Source organism: Mustela lutreola, chromosome 6 (assembly GCF_030435805.1).
Source record: "Mustela lutreola isolate mMusLut2 chromosome 6, mMusLut2.pri, whole genome shotgun sequence".
Taxonomy (NCBI): Eukaryota; Metazoa; Chordata; class Mammalia; order Carnivora; family Mustelidae; genus Mustela; species Mustela lutreola.
In genome coordinates, this window is record NC_081295.1 from 92,069,439 (window position 1) to 92,087,867 (window position 18,429).

At 35.8% G+C, this 18,429-nt stretch overlaps 1 protein-coding gene across 6 annotated transcripts in view; it reads right to left on the minus strand.

Moving 5' to 3' along the window:
* SUPT3H (SPT3 homolog, SAGA and STAGA complex component) overlaps positions 1-18,429 on the minus strand; it is a 574,885-nt gene that overhangs the window by 105,069 nt on the left and 451,387 nt on the right. For all 6 annotated transcript variants that reach the window (XM_059178140.1, XM_059178143.1, XM_059178142.1 and 3 more), the window contains exons 8-11: positions 17,926-18,038; positions 16,628-16,735; positions 12,029-12,196; positions 3,699-3,809 (exon numbers count right to left, since the gene is read on the minus strand). In XM_059178140.1, coding sequence (XP_059034123.1) covers positions 3,699-3,809; positions 12,029-12,196; positions 16,628-16,735; positions 17,926-18,038 — 500 coding nt within the window. The remainder of the gene's footprint in view (positions 1-3,698; positions 3,810-12,028; positions 12,197-16,627; positions 16,736-17,925; positions 18,039-18,429) is intronic.

Sequence of the window (18,429 nt, forward strand, 5' to 3'; positions counted from 1 at the left end):
CTTTACTATGTGTACACAGAAAGTCAGGTATATTGGGGTGGGGACAGCTGGAAAAATGTATTGAGGGAGCAGATTCTGGAGCTGGGAGTTTTAGCCTTGGTTCCATCAATTAGTCTAATTAATAATTTAATGTCAGAAAAATAATTATTGAAATAATTCAATCCTTTAGGTATGATATTTTCTCTGACCTTCTGCATAGGACTGAGAATGAATGAGAACAGGGAAAAGAAAGCAGTCACCAGCACTGTGAATTGTGGAAGACTGATGAATCACAGACCTTTACCCCCAAAACAAATAATACATTATATGTTAGTAAAAAAATTAATTAATTATTTTTTTTTTAAAAAGAAAGCAATCACCAACTAAAACCAATAAGCTAAACACAGTACTGCTCTAACAGGGTGAGTGGAGATGGTGGTTTACAAGTGTCTCCACGACTCGCACGTCCTCACAGCCAGGCTGTTTCAGCTCTCCGCCCCCTTCCTCTCCGTGCCAGCACCTGTGCTCTTCTTCCTCACCTCCACCTAAGAGGGCTTCAATCATTCTTTTCTTCTATCATTCCAACTAATAACCAAGGTGAAGAACTCATAATTCTTTATGCAGTGAACTGCAGTTCTGAAATAGATCAAGCTGGGATTTTGTACAAAATTATATCAACAGTCATAATATGGTGGAAGACAGGAGGATGACTCACTAAAAGCAGATTTTTACTGCTCTATTATTGAAATTGGAATTAAATTTCTGTGTAACCTATTGATTGTTTCTTTAATTCTCTAAATCAATTTCCAATTACTGGGAATTCCTACATACGAATCAAGTTTGGATATTCTAAATTAGATATCACATATATATCTACACCAGACAAGCACTTCAGATTTGGAATGACAAGGAGCATAGACAATTTCTATGTTTCATATACATAAATGAATTGTTCATGAGCATTTTAGTTTACACAGGAGGTGTTATGCTGGAGGTGACTGAGCTCAGCCTTGCCGTATGAAAATTTAGGTCTCAACCTAGGCTTACTATAGAGGCAGTCAACATATCTCCTCTCTTCTTACAAGCTGCAGCTCAAAGCCCAGGTAGCAAAGAGTCCCTAGTGCAGCATGAAGTATATCTCTGGGAGTGGGCATCAGGGAATGGGACAACAGGATTCCCCAACATCAGAAGCAACTCCTTTGAGAAAGCTGAAGGTATGTGGGAGCCATGGCAGATACAGATACACAGTCTAGGTATAATAAAATCTCTCCCACTTTAAAGTGAATTTTTAACTAATTTAAAAGGCAGATTTATGAGAGGTACACCATGAGGAATATAGTCAATGATATTATAATAGTGTCACACAGTGACAGATGGTAGCTACACTTGTGGTGAGCAGAGCGTGATACATAGGGAGGTGGAATCACTATGCTGTACGCCTTAAGCTTATGTGTGTCAACGATACTTCAATAAAAATAAAGGGCAGATTTATGTACTGTAATGTATACCATGAAACTGTATTTCCCTGATTATATTAATCATGATATAAAATAGAGTAAGCACATTCAGTCCTGCAGCCTGGACAAATTAGTATGGCCCAAGGTAATGAAGCAGACCTCTCAAGCTGGGTCCTTTCTAGGGGATGATAAACATGCAGGTGCCCCTCTCTGATGATTTTTTTTAACCACTTGCTGTGTTCTGGTAATGGTTCTATTTTTCCAGATCTATTTAAATTAAGCATTTAAAACTTGTATCATTAACTTAAAAATCATATTGGTTATATGTTTATTAGATAAAAATTAGCTTAAATTGTATCTGAACTAAGTTTAAAGTACATTTTCTGACCATATGCCACAATTTTAGATTATCAAAGCAACCTTGCACGGGTAACAGGATACCAGTTAGACATGAGGGAATGAATACACACATACACACACACACAGACACACATAGACACACACACACAATGGCATCAACCAATAACATTAACCAAGTTAAGTATAAAAAAGGTGGAAGAATGAAGGAGCCACCACCACCTCCTTTTGAGGAAATACCAAAGACATTATGAATGGAAGATTTTCTCCTTATATTAGATACATGTTCTGTTATATAATTTTAATTCATTATTTTAGTTACCATTTTAGGTTTTTTTCTCAAAACACCAGCTTCCCCTTGCTACTCTCTAACTTCTACATTATTATCAAAACTACCTTCTTTTCCTTCTCTCTCCACTCCAATGCCTCAACCTTTTAGCTATTAGTTATTAGTTGGCTCTTAAATGTGGACTTGGTATGTTTAATCCTTTGTCAAAAGACAGCTGTTTTTAAATTCTATCAGTCATCTCCTATTTTGTAAATTTCATCTTTCTTTTGACTCATCACTAAAAGTAGTCTCACCTATCATGAAAAATAATAGAAAAAATAGAAATATAGAAAATAGAAAAAATAGAAAAATAGAAAAATAGAAAAAATAAAACAAGAGATGCTTGATTTCATTCTGCCCTTTCAATTGTAATCATCTAAAAATACGCATGTAGAAGGATATAGTGCTTTCATCAGCAGTACTGAAATCATGTTCTCATAAGATAGAAGACAGATTCTAAATACTAAACAAAAGTGAAAATAATACTTATCATTACAAAAAGCTTCTGAAGACATACATAAAAGGCTTCTGATAAATGCTTGCTGTAACAGTGAGAATCCATACAATTAACTAATGACAATAAAGAATGGAAAGAAAGCATTCCCTTTAACTAAAAAATGGGAAAAACAGATGATCTAATGAAGAAGAAATCATGATTTCTATCAACAGGTCACAGTAAAATCCAGGAGAAAATTTCTCTCTCAGAAGAAAACATACACTCTGTTACACTTATGTATGCATGTATGTATATATATACATACATATTGTTATATGTATATACTCTGCTTTGGTATAGTAAAGCAGAAGTCAATAAAAAGAAAGCAAACAGACAATAAATTCTGCTGTTACTCAGTCTTAAATCCAACCTCACTTTCTGAAAATCAAACCAATGCCTCATAAACAAAGACTTGGAGAAAGTTCTATTAACATGAATAAAGGATTTTTAAAAAGGGCCACAAGATGAGCACCTAATTAAAACACACACACACACACACACACACACACAATTTCCTTAGGCTATTAAAAAATAAAGTCTTTAATTCTCCATTAAAACAACAACAAGAACAACAACAACAACGAACCCTGATTATAAGCTTTAAAACCATCTGAAGATGTGAAAGAGTATCTGCATTTCAGCCTACTTCAAAGCCAGTGACGAAATCACTTCTTCCAACTCAGAGTAGGTTTAGGAGCAGGACATCTGATAGAAGTGGTATTGCCAATCTAACCGATTTTAAAATATAAAGTGCTTCTAGCAATATTTGGAGACATATAATTTGACAAAAAGGTTTTATAAACCTAAGCTTTGAAAAACAGAAAATATAAGCCCCAGCAAAAAAAAGCATAATTTGTAATTGAAAGAAAATAATATTTTGTAGAAAAAAATTCGTCCTTCCAAAAAGAGACAAAAATGACTAACTTTTATTTCCCAAGAGAATTATGCCACTTTTATACAACAAAATTACAGCCACCACAAATTGCTTTCAACAATTCCATTGCTTCTTCATTTGACCACTTGAAAATCAAAATTCTTTCAGATTATAAATATAACTTTTTATAACTCTGTTATTACGTACTGTGAATGGGGAAAGGGGGCCAATCTTGTGGCCATAGCGTCGAACGGCCTCTCTGATGTGGCAGGGCTGGATGGCATCGCTGTGAGCCTCAACACCACAGGCCGCGGTGCTCTGCGACAGAAAAACACATAAATTGTTACTAAATCAAAAACACATAACAGAACTACAGTGTGTAAAATATGAAAATAAACTTTTATAAAATGGATGCTCCCCCCCCTTCAGGATGCACGTTCCTGCTGCTATACAAAACGTTTAAAAAAAGATTGTGTTAACAAGTCAAAGATGACTTTGACGTGACCCCTTCCTAGCAGACCTACCAAATGCAATTTTTATGCCCACAATATTTCACCTAGGCCCTCACGTCAAGGTCCAGGAGAATAGAACCACTCGTGCGCAGATGAGAATTTTCATGGGGGATTGCTAACAGAACTGCAGGAAGCTGTTTTTTTTAAAAAAAAAAACACTTAAACATTTATTATTGTAAATGTTTCTTGGGAGCTTGTTGGGCATATTTCTGAAATAACTTGAGGGTCATCAATTTTAAAATGAAAAATATGAGATTGCTATATATTTATTTATAATACTGGAGCTGTCACAGACAATCATTTTAACTTGGTTTCTAATTTTCTAGGTGTCCTCAGGGCAAAAATAAAATAAAACAAAACCTTTCTATTTTAATCTGCCTCACGTGTAAAAGGCAAGTTTGAAAGTATAAAAAGACACATGGAAGAAAAGGACTATTTGCAAAGAAAGTATGGATACCAGCTTAAGAAATGTATGTAATACTATTTAAATATGATGAGACTGGGTGTTATACTGGACTAACGAATCGCTCAACATTGTACCAAAAACTTATGGTGTACTATACCTTGGCTAATTGAATTTAAATTTAAAAAAATTTAAAACTTCAATAGGAAGAAGATAGTTTCATGGCTCACTTGCAGGCTCTGGTTTCCCAAATACCTGATCCAAAGCCTATCCGTTACCAGTTCTGTCAGGTTATATAATATCTCTGCACTTCGGCTTCCTCAACTGTAAAACAGGGCTAATAATTATAATTGCTTTCTACTGCAGTGGATAGCAGATGTCAGTCATTAACATTACAGAATCAAGAGAAAGAAATAGTAGTATGTGTATAACTCTAACTGTATTCTATAAGTCAGTCATGGTCACATAATCATTACTTGTTTTTCTGATAATTACTACAATTACCAATTTCATAATTCCTTGTAGGAGTATAACTAATATGACCTTTATGGATAGTAATTTGGCAAAATCTTATCAAGTGAAAGTGTACAACCATTTGGACCCAATTTCACATCTAAGAATTTATCCTACAGATATATTACACAGTTATAAAATTTTATATAGGTCTATATCTATATATCTATCAGAGTCACACACACACACTCACTCACTGCAGAACTCACTGTATATATACACTTAGGATTGATGAACTAAATGTTCATCAATGAGAGAACACTAAAATAAATTATAGTATATCCATTTAATGAAACAGAAACTATAGTAAGTACCAAAAAGAACAAGGGAGTTCCATATATACTCCAATGTAACTATCTCTACGATGTATGGTGTGAAAAAATGCAAGGTGTCCTACTGGGTGGTACTATGTTACCACTGATTTTTTAAAAAGACTGAACACTACATAATTATTCAAACAGACCATTTTTTTGTAAGGGTATACCAAAAATCAGGAATAGTAATACCTTATCTTTTGGAGTCTAACTGTGTGTTTAAAGGACATGGATCAGAAGAGACATTTTTCACTGTATATCCTTCTGTACTTTTCAAATGTGTTTTCTTTACCTTGTGCATGCTTTTCCTATAACTAGTAATAAAATTTGAAAATTCCGATTAAATGAGAGCATTGGCTAATTATCCAAGCTGAACCTGAAATAAGATATGAAATGTAAAACAAAGCAGATCTTGATTATTTTTATTATTTTACCAAGATATTGAAAGAAGTCAAATAGGAATTTACTTTAGAATATCTTTCTCAATTTCATTCCAACAATACCCTAATAACAGATCTGCAATGCCCCAAATAACACAAATTGTTAACTTAACCCTTCATTTGGCACTGATAAAAAAGTACACAGGATTTTTTTTTTTTTTTTTTTTTGAGTGCTTTCTTGGTTCTTATTCCAAGTACTTTGTGTCAGTTGGAAATGCAATTACTAGGTACCTGATAAAGGCACAGGCTCTTCTCTATGTTCATTTGACCCCAAAAGATGAATAGGACTAACAGAGACTCATTAACGGTTGAGGCAGTCTACCCATTTATGGAAATGAATGCAAATATTTAGCTGGATCTAGAGTTAAGTTTCCCAATGGAAATACAGAAGAGAGGTGTCAAGAGGGTCAGTATCCTGCATATTATGTTGGGTGGGAAGTTCCTCTATGGAATCTCCTTTATCCTTGCAACTTAGGTTTGTTTTTTATTTCTTTCCTCCATGGCCAATGTAAGATTCTACTCTTCCTTACTTTCCCCGATGAAGCTGGTTTTTGTCAAAACCATAGAACATTTAGGTCAAAATCTCTCAGAGGCTCTGGCATGGTAATCAAATAGGATTTCAGAATGTGGAAGGAAGCATAAGCTAGAAATTTATAGCTGAATCGTGCTCTTTGACAAAAAGGTGAAGCTAACATAAAAATGGAAATATCCAATTTTGTGGAAAACGTTAGATTTTCTATTATGCTAACTTCAGGTTTATTTGCTAGAATTAAGTAACTGTAAATAACATGCAGTTACCATACACACTCCTACACTTTCTTGATTTGCCCATTGAGTTCTTTGAAGGGAACCCTTAAATCCGAAATGATGTATTTCCAGTGTTGTTGCCACCTCAATTGATCTCTTCATATTTATGCCAACATTCAGGCCTTCACCAAGGTACTTTTAATCCATTCAAATCCAAAATTCATACCAGGTTGAGAATTTTAACTTAGCAGTGACTCTAGAATTTTATACAGAAGTTTCAATAGAGCTTTCTTGGACCACAGCTGAGAGTTCAAACTAATGAGACATTTTACTTGGCATCAGCCAGCAAGGATAAGTAGAGCCATGGTACTCAAATCCAGGAATATGGAGGATTCCATAAGATACTTCACCTTCCTGTACCAAGCATCAGCTTTTGGACCAAGAGACATACATAAAGTGGAAGAAAGCAAGAACAGAGTATGAATGCAGGTAAGAGGAAGTGGACCTGACATCTGAGGGAGAACTTTACCAGGCAGCCTGTACTTTGCTCAAGGAAACAGTCTATTTTGGCAGAGATTTCAGCACTCTTTAGACATCAGGACTCAGTATTTTGTTAAATATGTTCCATTTTTGAAAATTTAAACATAAAGGATATCATAAAGTGTTGGCACACTCAGAATGGGAAAGATGAATTGGTAAATCAAATGTGGTCCAAGGAAGCTATATTGAAACTTCTGTCGCTGCTGGATCTCTTACACATGTCTGTACCTGTCCTGACTTTTAAAAAAAATTGTTGCCAAGTTAAATCATCCTGTTCTTTCTCAGCTTTCCCTTGCCAGGAAAATCCAAATTTAAGAAGAACTTGGAATCTCGATAATTGCCACTTAGTCTTTCCACATAACGGTGGACTAGATCTTTTGTTAAACTTGAAACATTCGTTCTTACAGAGTAACACGTATCTCGGATTAGAGCAAATGAAAGGTTAGACTACTATTACTAATAATTTTATTACTCACTGACCAAAAAGGTTGATATATAATCTGACTGGCAAGGCAAGTGTCTTCCTTCTATTCAATGTTGTACAAATAGCTTTCCCAGAGTTTTATGTTTATGGAGGATGTCTTTTTGGATGAAGATGGGCCATTCTTTGGCCAAAGGTTACAATATTTAGTATAGTTAATTTTAATTTTAATTTAATTTAATTTAGTTTTAACAGTTAATTTTCTCATTTCAAAGTTTAATTGAGATGTTAATTGTTAAAACTCTAGTTCTATATAAGTAGAAAACTCTTTCCTTTAAGGAAATTAAAACAAAAAGTACTTAAGGAGAAGACAAGAGAATCAATAATTTTAAGGATTCGTACATTACTAAATCTGGAAGGAATGCAAGGTATCAACTATTCTAAACATTTCCAAGTCCCACCCAATTTTATAGATGAGAAAGTGAAGATAAAGGACTTGCTCAAGATTATAGTGAAACTATCAGAATATGGCTATACATCAGATTTCTCATCTTCTAGGACAAGAAAGCTTCTAAGAGGCTTTCTTATTTCATGTGGAATGAATCATACCATGTTACCACCATAGTGGAAGTTTCCAAGGAGTAAAAATGAAAACACAGCAAGAATCTGAATGTAGAAAGATGTGGATGAATGGAGAAATAATTAATAGCTTTAAAGTGGGACATTATTCTGATGTCACGGATTAATGCAATAGCTTTCAACAAGATTAGGAGAGAAATGTTTAAATATGTAGGAGAAAAAATACTTCTTTATATGTCTTTGAGAATTCTTGAAATTTTTATATACAAATGCACGATTATATCAGGTTAATTACAACTTCTTCTTACTTCTTACATACAACTTCAGTCCACTTAAGAGGTCTTTTAGGTAACACTTTGTTAACCTAGTTTTAGTTATTAAGTGAGCTGAAGCATTATAGCCAACATTCTCTAAAGCTACTTTACAATATGCATAAGTTCCTTATAGTTCAAATTTCCCCTTAGTAAATAAGCACTGAGCTCTGTTGTTTTGTAAATGGAAGAGGAAACCAGATATGTGGCTAAACTTAAATGTGCTTACTATCATTTTAAAATTATATCTTGGTATGACTCCACTACTTGTAATGGCAAATGATTCTTACTGTAGCAACTGAGTTTTAGATAAAAAGTATCACATTAGACAAATTATAAAAAACAAGAACATGAAAGTGATAGAGATTGATCAAAACCAGGCGGAAACTGGAAAGGGGAATGCCAAATTTACAAGAAGAGAAAGGCAGTGGCTTGAGTTTCCTGTTTTTACTCTTTTAGGATAAGGGCAGGCCCCAGTCAGGATAGGAGGCACACAACCTTAGAGACTCTAAGAAGTATAGGCCAGAGGTCAGGGCATGCACAGTAGGTATAAAGTGAGGAAGAAAATACCCAAAAAAGGCAAAATCAAAGAAGGAGAACCCCAAATTCACCATACAAACTTTACCCAAATCTATTTCTCTGTGGTACTGAATTCAAGAACCAGTTAAAGCTAAATGAACTGAGGAGAGATTCTAAGCTGCTGTCAATGAAGAGGAATTTGGGTTTGAAATTTAGAGTTGATTGTAGAATAGCAAACTGCATGCTTAACACACATGCCCACATCGCCACCACTATTAACACCAACAATTCTTCAAAGGAATATAACAGAACAAAAAAATCTCTACCATATATTATCTGTGATGTCCAAGATATAATTCAAAACTACTAGACAAGCAAGAACTGACCAAGAGAGGAGGCATTATTTTGGTCTCCACTGAGCCTAAAGAAGTCTCAAAGAAACCGTGACTTATACTCAATGGAGACTAAAATAATCCACATATTAATTGATAAAAGAAGGGTTTTATTTTATTTCAGGATTTTCATTTATTTATTTGAGAGAGAAAGAGACAGTGAGCACGAGAAGGGGGAGGGTCGGAGGGAGAAACAGACTCCCTGCTGAGTGGGGAGCCTGATATGGACTCCATCCTGGGACCCTGGGATCATGACTGAGCTGAAGACAGACATTCAACTGACTGAGCCACAAAGAAGGATTTTAAAGTAGCTATTATAACTGTGCTCAAGAAGATCAAGGAAAATAAACCTGTAATAAATGAGAAATAAAAAAACTAGATAAATAAAAACTAAAAAGAATTCAAGTGGAAATTATGAAAGTATAAAATAAAATATCACAAGGGAAAAAATCACTGGACATGAAACAGACTGAAGCTAACAGAGGAGTCTGGAACATAAAGAAATATTAATAGAATTTATCCAACCTAAAGAACAGAGAGAAAAGATTGAAAGAGAAATTAAATAAGTACCTGTGGGACAATATCAAAGTAAATAACAAATAAGCCTTGGAGTCTCTGAAGTGGAGGAGAGACAGTGAAAGAAGCAGAAAAAAATATCTGAAGAAGTAATTGTTGAATATTTCCCCCAAACAGTTAAAGTCATAAACCAATATTCAAGAAGCTCAATGAACCCTAAGTAGGACAAATACAAAGAAATTCATGTCTGTGAATAGCATGGTCAAACTGCTGAAAACCAAAAATAAAGTTACAATCCTGAAAGCATCTAGAGAAAAATAACACATTACAAACACAGAAACAATAATACAAACTACTGACATATGATTAAAACAATGGATGCCAGAAAACAGTAGAATGATATCATTAAAGTACTAAAATTAAAACTACCAACCCAGAATTCTATGTCCTGTGAAAATATCTTCTAAAAATGAAAGAAAAGGGTATTTTCAGAAATATGAAAACTAAGAGAAACCATTACCAGCCAACATGCACCATAACAAATCCTAAAATAAAATATAGTAGAGCAAAATAGGAAAGTAATACCAGAAGGCAGTCTGAGCATAAAAAAAGAGAGAAAGAGAGAGAGAGAGAACCAGAGAGAGAGAGAAATGAGGAACAGTGGGGATGGTAAAGTTAGTCTATTTTTATTCTTAATTTCATTGAGATACATTTGATTCCTTAAAACACAAATAATATTATGGTTTATAACATACGAAAATGTAAGAGGTATAATGACTATAGCATAAAGGAAGTCTCAAGAGTAAAGTACATCAGTCTTATAAATGTAAGTGTCTCACATTTTATGTAAGTAGTGCAGTAACTCCAAGTACACTGAAAATTTAAGGATATATTATAATCCTTAGCATAACCACTGAAAAAATGATACAAAGGGGTATCACTAAGAATTGAGTAGATGAATTAAAATGAATTTTTTGAATAGTAAACAATCCAAAATTAAGACAAGAAAGACAAACTGAGGATCAAAAATAGACTAAGCAGAAAACAAACAGCAAAATAGTTGAACTATATCTAGCCATGTCAGTAAATTCATTAAATTTCAAGGAAATGCAAACTCAAAGTGTAATGAGTCACCATTAAATATCCATTAGAATGGTTAAAAATAAAAACAATGATAACACCAGGAGTTGACGAACATGTGAAACAACTGGAACCTCACGTACAATAGTGGAAGTATAAAATGACACATCCATTTTTGGGGGGAAAAATAAGGTCTTAGAGTTTCTTTAAATACAAACACATATACACTCTATGACTGTGGATAGCATGGTCAGTAATTTCATTCCTAGCTATTTACCTAAGAAAAATGAAGGCATTTGCCCCTGAAGACTTGTACAATAATGCTCATAACAGATTTACTCCTAATACCTCACAAACTGGAAACAGCCTAGGTGTCCACCAAAATGAGAATAAATACTTTGAGGTATTCATACAATGGCACATTACTCAGCCATAAAGAAGAATAAATTACACTTCTACTGAAAAACAAATTTCAGAAAAACATCCTAGGAGTAAAAGAAATTTCACTCAAAAGAGTATATACAGCATCTTCTTTATATGATTTCTAGGACAGAAAAAACCAATCTATGATGAAAAAAAATCAGGACAATGATTGCCTCTCTGTGGTGGCAGGAACTTTCTAAACTGATGATAATGTTTTACGTCTCAAGGACTGAGAAAACAATAGGTTTATAGGCCTGTCAATACTCATCAAATGGTAACTGAATGGTTCACCTTGTATAAACTTTACCTTTAAAAAAACCATAAAAATTATACATAGTGAATTATTAAGCCAAGAAGTGTACTAATATCTGTAGCTTACTTTGCAATATAGTAAAAAAAAAAAAAAAAAAAAAAGGATGAATTGACAGATGGACAAAAGAATAATTAGATGTGCCGATATAATGAATGTAAATACATAAATATGTAGATAATACAGCAAATATAGTACAATGTTCACTGTAGAATCTAAATAGAAGATCTATGGTGTTGTCTATAATTCTCTTATTATTTTTGTATGTTTGAAAATTTTTATAGTAAAATGTTAGAAAAAAATCGGAATCTTGCTTTATCCAGAAGAAAGCTGTTAAAAGAGCTGGAGTAGAAGTCATTAAGTATGGTTAAGCACAAACTGGCTGTTTCTAAAAACTTGAATTATGAGAAAAATGGAGCAGACTTTCCATATCTCTGAAGCACACCAAACTTCATCCATTCTGCACCGGGAAAACAAAAAAAAAGAAAACCAAAACAAGATAAAACTTATCACTGACCTTTTTTCTTTTCCTTTGCTTGGTTTTAGTTGAGTCTTGCCCAGCACTCCCATTCCCTAGGGATCCCGATGTGGTTTTCCCTGAGTGCTGTGATCCAGACGAGGGGGCAGTCGGTGTGGGAGGAGGTGTGTTCTCAGGAGACTCTGGGTAGGACTTCATGCAAGACCCCTGCCCAAAGAGACATGCCTTTGAGAAATCAAAGGACCGGGACTTCTACTAACATTCAATTTTTGAGATCTCCTGAATTCAATAGTTCTTGAAGCTTACAAATATCAAAACTCAATTCATTATCCAGTCCACAGAAATGATGCCTCATCTTACCCCTATTGGTTTAGATATGTTAATTTTTAATCTGGCTGTCATTAAGATAAAATCAGGATTTCTCAGAGGCAGACTCCAAAATTTCTGCCAATATTGTCAGATACAGAGATTTCTACTTGCAAGTTTTGTTAGCACGTCAGATTTACATGTCTCAAAAGGCGCCTCTGCATTCCCTGCCAGACTGGATGCCGTCCAGAAAGTATTTGCATCAGTGTGACCAGCCTTCCGTAGTGACTCCAACTCAATGCCTGGGGGTCACTGTGGATACCTCCAGCTCCTTCCATTTCTAGTTCCTTCCTTCTTTCATAACAGCCCTCATTTCTACCTGGTTTCTTTGCCTACGACTACAAGTCTGTTCTCCTCCATGTGGATGTACTTCAAATATTTGAGGACTGCGATCTTTCTCAGCCCCATTTCTTTCTTTCTTTCTTTTTTTTTTTTTTTTTGAGAGAACTGCAATGTAGTTTATTTGCTTCCAGTAACATTTCTTCTTTTTTTTAATTAATTAATTTATTTTCAGAAAAACAGTATTCATTATTTTTTCACCATACCCAGTGCTCCATGCAATCCGTGCCCTCTATAATACCCACCACCTGGTACCCCAACCTCCCACCCCCCCACCACTTCAAGCCCCTAAGACTGTTTTTCAGAGTCCATAGTCTCTCATGATTCTTTTATAGGTCAAGCTGCCTCAAATTCCTTCAACCACTTCTTATAAGACATGTTTTCAGGTTTCTTCACCCTCTAATCACTCTCCTTCAGACATTCTCTACTGTGTCAAAGTCCATCCTCTAGGATGGTGCCTAAACACTAAATAAGACAAACAACAATAACAACAACAACCTTTTTCTTATTAGTAACATCACAATATTGGCTCCTAAGAAATTTACAGGCCAATAAAAGTCTGTCAATCTTTTCATACATGGTATTATTAATCAACATTTTCCTTATCCTACCAACTATACTAAACCATACTACCTGCTGGCCTACACTTCTCTATGATGTATTTGTATTTAAAAAAAAAAACTGTGCTAAACTTTGTAAAATATTTGGCTGAAATGCACATATTGGTTTCAAAAGTATATCTGTATGTTGTTCTTTTGGGAAATGTATTATTTATTTAAAGTTAAAAGTGAACATGTTTAAGGAAAGCTGGTAAAGAACATATTGGAGCTCTGTAATATCTCTGCAATGGCTCTGTAAATCTAAAAATTATTTTAAAATAAAATGTTTTTTAAAGGAAAAAAGTATTGCTTTGATTGTCCTACCTAGGAACATTATTAAAAATAAGAAATAACCCTAATTTGGCATGGATTATTTTTAGAAAAAAAAACAAGATAATTCCTAGAGATCATGCTTCCTATGCATAAACCATATATTAGAAAAAAAACTTTTTTTAATTAACTCCAGTTGGGGCGCCTGGGTGATGGTAGTTGATTAAGCATCTGACTCCTGGTTTTGGCTCACATAGTGATCTCAGAGTCCTGGGATCAAGCCCTGTGTCAGGCTCCATGCCTAGTGTGGAATCTGCTTGGGATTCTCTCTTTCCCTTTTCATCTGCACCCTTACCACCAAACATTCTCACTCTTTCTCTCTCTCAAATAAACATATAAATCTTTAACAAAAATTACCTTTAATTAATATTATACCTGCTAATCTGAGAACCCAAGCTTAACTAGCTTGATTTCTCATAAGTTTAGCTCTCAAAAACGACAGTCATTGAAAGAGAATGTATTGTGTATTAGCTCCATGTCTTGAGAGCTCCTGATTCCAGATCCATTGTACATAGCCCCTTCCTTTAGATCTTCTAAAACATTTGAACTCATCAACCTTTAGAAGCCAAGAAATCTTCAACTCTTCCTTAGGCTCCTTAAGAGCCTAAGACTCAATTTTCTAATCTGACTGCCTCTTCCTCCTCAACAAAACCTTTGCTTGAATATTTAAATCAGAGTTTTGCTTCTCCTTTGTACAGCTATGCCTATGCTGCCTCTGAAGCCTAGAGCATTCTCTCCACTTTTACCATCTCATCAAAGTCCGGGCTTCCTTCAATGCCAGTGTCCTTACTCAAGTTCTTTGTTGTTGGGGCTTGTTTTTACCTCTGCACTTCTGGTCTATACCACTCATTTGGAAATTAGCATATAAATAATCTTGAATTGTCAGTTTTTTGCTTGTTATTTCCTTGTTTTCCAGAATGTTCTATCTCCCTGAATATAGATCACACCAGTCTTTGGAGTCCCCCATTTGTGCCCAATTTGGTAAGGCCCTTAAAAAGGGCCCTTGACATTGGTTGCTGGTTTGTAATATCAATTAGTAAGAATCCTACTTTACAGTGGCCATTCCATGTTTTGTCAGGTAGTAAAGGGCAGGAAGATTTCCAGTCCCTCTGAATGTTCATTTTGACCACCAGTCGCATAGGAGGAGGGGTGTCTGGAAGGCCAGGGAAACGCTTGCGGCTTTGCTAACATATTTAGTTGGGATGCTTTCCGACACTCCTGTCCCGCCTCCCAGAGAGCCCGGGAAACCCAGCACACACAGGCCATTTTTCTTAACTGCTGGGGAGCTGGGAGCTGCAGCTGTGGTTGCTGAGCAGTTGCCCAGGGCAGCTTGGCCACCCTGGAGAACCAAGAAAGGAGGGGAATAAAGAGTTTTCCTAGCCATGCAAGCAATTCCTTGAATGTTAAAGGAAAACTAGGCTTGTTATGTTCACTGTAAATTTCTTCAATTAGAAATGTTACAACAAATTTGTCTGATGTTAATGAAAAGCATACTTATACACATATTCATAGGGTGAACATGTACCAAAGATATTTTTAAAGGGTGTTCTTTGACATCGTAATTTGGGTTTGTAACATAAAGAAAACAAAGTGTGTAATCAACTGGGTAAAGCTTTAGGGACTTATAAAGCATGATGACTGATAATGATGTATGATCTTTTCTAGGAAAAAAAAATGGATTTTAATGGGCATAAACATTTTAATTTCTACTTGGGTTCCAAGCCAATCTGATTCTCCAAGGGGCACAAAAAGATGTCAAACTTTTGGAAATAAAATATATTGTTTATATCTTTATATATTTTCTAAGTATCTGTACTTAAATTTGGGGTCCATCCCAGACTGTTTAGATCCAGAGAATGATTTCAGAGGGTCTCCGAACATCCTGTAATTTTTTTCTTAAAGATTTTATTTATTTATTTGACACAGAGAGATCACAAGTAGGCAGAGAAGCAGGCAAAGAGAGAAGGGGAAGCAGGCTCCCCACTGAGCAGAGAGCCCGATACGGGGCTTGATCCCAGAACCCTGGGATTATGACATGAGCCAAAGGCAGAGGCTTTAACCCACTGAGCCACCCAGGTAGCCCAACATCCTGAAATTGTATGCAAAATTTGTGAATGTATTTATGAGAGAGGATTTATAGTTTTGGTCAGCTTCTCAAAGGGGCTTGGACATTTTCAGGTTATACATTTTACCCAGCTTGATCTAAAGCTCACCTGACAATTACACATGGAGATGTTAAGCTAACCTCCTTGCTGCCTTCTCGCTGGTTATTAGATGAAATTAGTGTTTAAGCCAGGAAAAAAAGTCAAATATCAGCAAATTCATTCAATAGGTGATACTACATTTCTAGTTTGTAGGTACATGCAGCTCACAGACAAGCTCATACTACAAGTGGTACACAGTTATTGCATAATCCCTTAAAGTTGGCAAGATGACTTTATTGCCCCCCACCCCCTGGTGGAGGTCCCAATAACATAAAAGCGATCAGAAAGAATGTGACCCTCACATGATAGGGCCAGTATGGGCACAGAGAATAAATGGAGCCATGCTTTTTTAAACCATGTTTGGAGATGGATCAATAACTGGGAAATAAAATGATGAGTAATTGTCAGGAGTTATTAGGGCATGAATAATAATGATTCTCTTGTCTTTGAGGTACAAAGAAATAAAGACCTATTATCAACACTGTTCAGCTGTCTGAATCAGTTTTTCACCTCCCATGGAAATGAGGCATGCTCTCCAACTATTCCTTTTTTACTGAAGGGCTAGGGAAGCTAAATAAGGTAAGAAATAGGTGAAAAAAAAAATAACTGTATTAAGTGGATTGTTAAGGTGAGGAACATAGTCGGTGCTCAGGAAGTATTTGTTTGGATGTTGAGCATGTTAAGACTCCTGATTGAAGGCTATACATTCCTACATCGCCTTTTCCAAAGAACTACTAATGTAAACACCAGACCCAAGAAAAATCCATGGAGGCATCAAAGACAGATTTTCTGCTACTCACCTCAGCAGAGTTGTGATACTGAATGAACGTTGCTGAAATGGCATGGCTGAAGGGGTCTCCTGCCTTGGTTACCATATCCTGCCTCACAAGAAGAGCCAGGTCCACTAACTAGAAGATCAGAGTAATGGAAATAAAGTCAACAGAGCTGGAAATAATCAATTAGCAATGTTACTGAAATGGCAGAACTAGAAGCAAGACATTCCAAATGTTATTGATGATACAGCCCATCTGAAAATCTGTTTTGTGGACACGAGCATATGCTTTTGTTGGTAAGCAGACCTTCCCATGAATATAAACAATATATTCTGACTTTCTAGGGGAGGGATTCTCAAAGTTTAATTAATAACCACTAGTGAAGTGTTTTAAAATATAGGTTTTAGGGCGCCTGGGTGGCACAGTGGGTTAAGCCGCTGCCTTCGGCTCAGGTCATGATCTCAGGGTCCTGGGATCAAGCCCCGCATCGGGCTCTCTGCTCAGCAGGGAGCCTGCTTCCCTCTTTCTCCCTCTGCCTGCCTCTCTGCCTACTTGTGATCTCTGTGATCTCTGTCTGTCAAATAAATAAATAAAATCTTTAAAATATATATATATAGGTTTTAGTGCTCTAGACCCCAAGATTCTAATTCGATAGGTATGCTCTGGGTTACATTTTCAACAAGAAGCAAGGAGAAGCTGACGCTTGTGGTCAGAGGACTTTGCTTTGAGACGCTGTCAGAGAGCAGTGATTCTAGACTCGGGTTTTGGTAAGCACTCAGTAGGTTGTACATAGCAAGAAAGGTATTTTTCAAAGTTCAAAAACAAACTCTAAGCAAGGCAGAGGGGTACTGAGAAGTCAATGTTGAGAAAAAGTATGTGGGGATTCCATTTCTGGTTAGGATTGAGTTGCAAGCAACAGTCACTTTCACGCCAGGGCTGAGGATACAAGGAAACATAACTGAATTAAATTCCGGAAAACTTAAGATTGTCATTGGATAAAACTCATGGCTGTCCTCATTCCTGGTAGAGTAGCAGGTGGGAGAATTTTGATCATGGACAGGGGTAAGAAGAAAGGGACGCCTGGGTGGCTCAGGAGGTAAGTGTTTGCTTTCAGGTCAGGTCATGATGCCAGGGTTCTGGGATCGAGTCCCGCATTGGGCTCCTTGCTCAGTGGGGAGCCTGTTTTTCCCTCTGCCTGCTGCTCCCCCTGCTTATGCTCTCTGTCCCCTGCTCGCTCTCTGACAAATAAATAAATAAAATCTTTCAAAAAAAGGGAAAGAAAGTGGTCATGTATGGCCTGCTATAACACATATTATCATTCTTACCTGTGCCACAGTTTCATACGCTAAATATGCTAAAATTTCCATTGCGACAACATTGGGTTTTATCTCCATACTGCTGCAGTCCAACCAGTCTCGAAATTTGGAGGCCTTTTTGGCTAGCCGTCAAAAACAAAACAAAACAAAACCCAAATATGGAAAATTTAGTTTTTGGAGTGTTTTAATACTGCATATTACCATCACAAAATGAAAAATAAGTCTTTTGAAAATTGCATTTGAAAAATAATGCATATAAAATGCCATGTTTTTGAGTTTTATTAGTGTCGAGATATTCAAGCCCCAAGAAATTTCTTATGCATTTGGGTCTTTGATTTTGTATCTGTGCTACATAACACGGTCTATACTAAATGACTTAATATTCAGCACTTCTCACTGTATCTGAGTAAGTTACCATTGGCCATAGCTTAGGTTTTAACAATAGTCAGAGGGTTGGTTGATATAACTTTAATTTATTCTGGTGGGAAGGAATTCCTGCAAGAAAGAACCTAT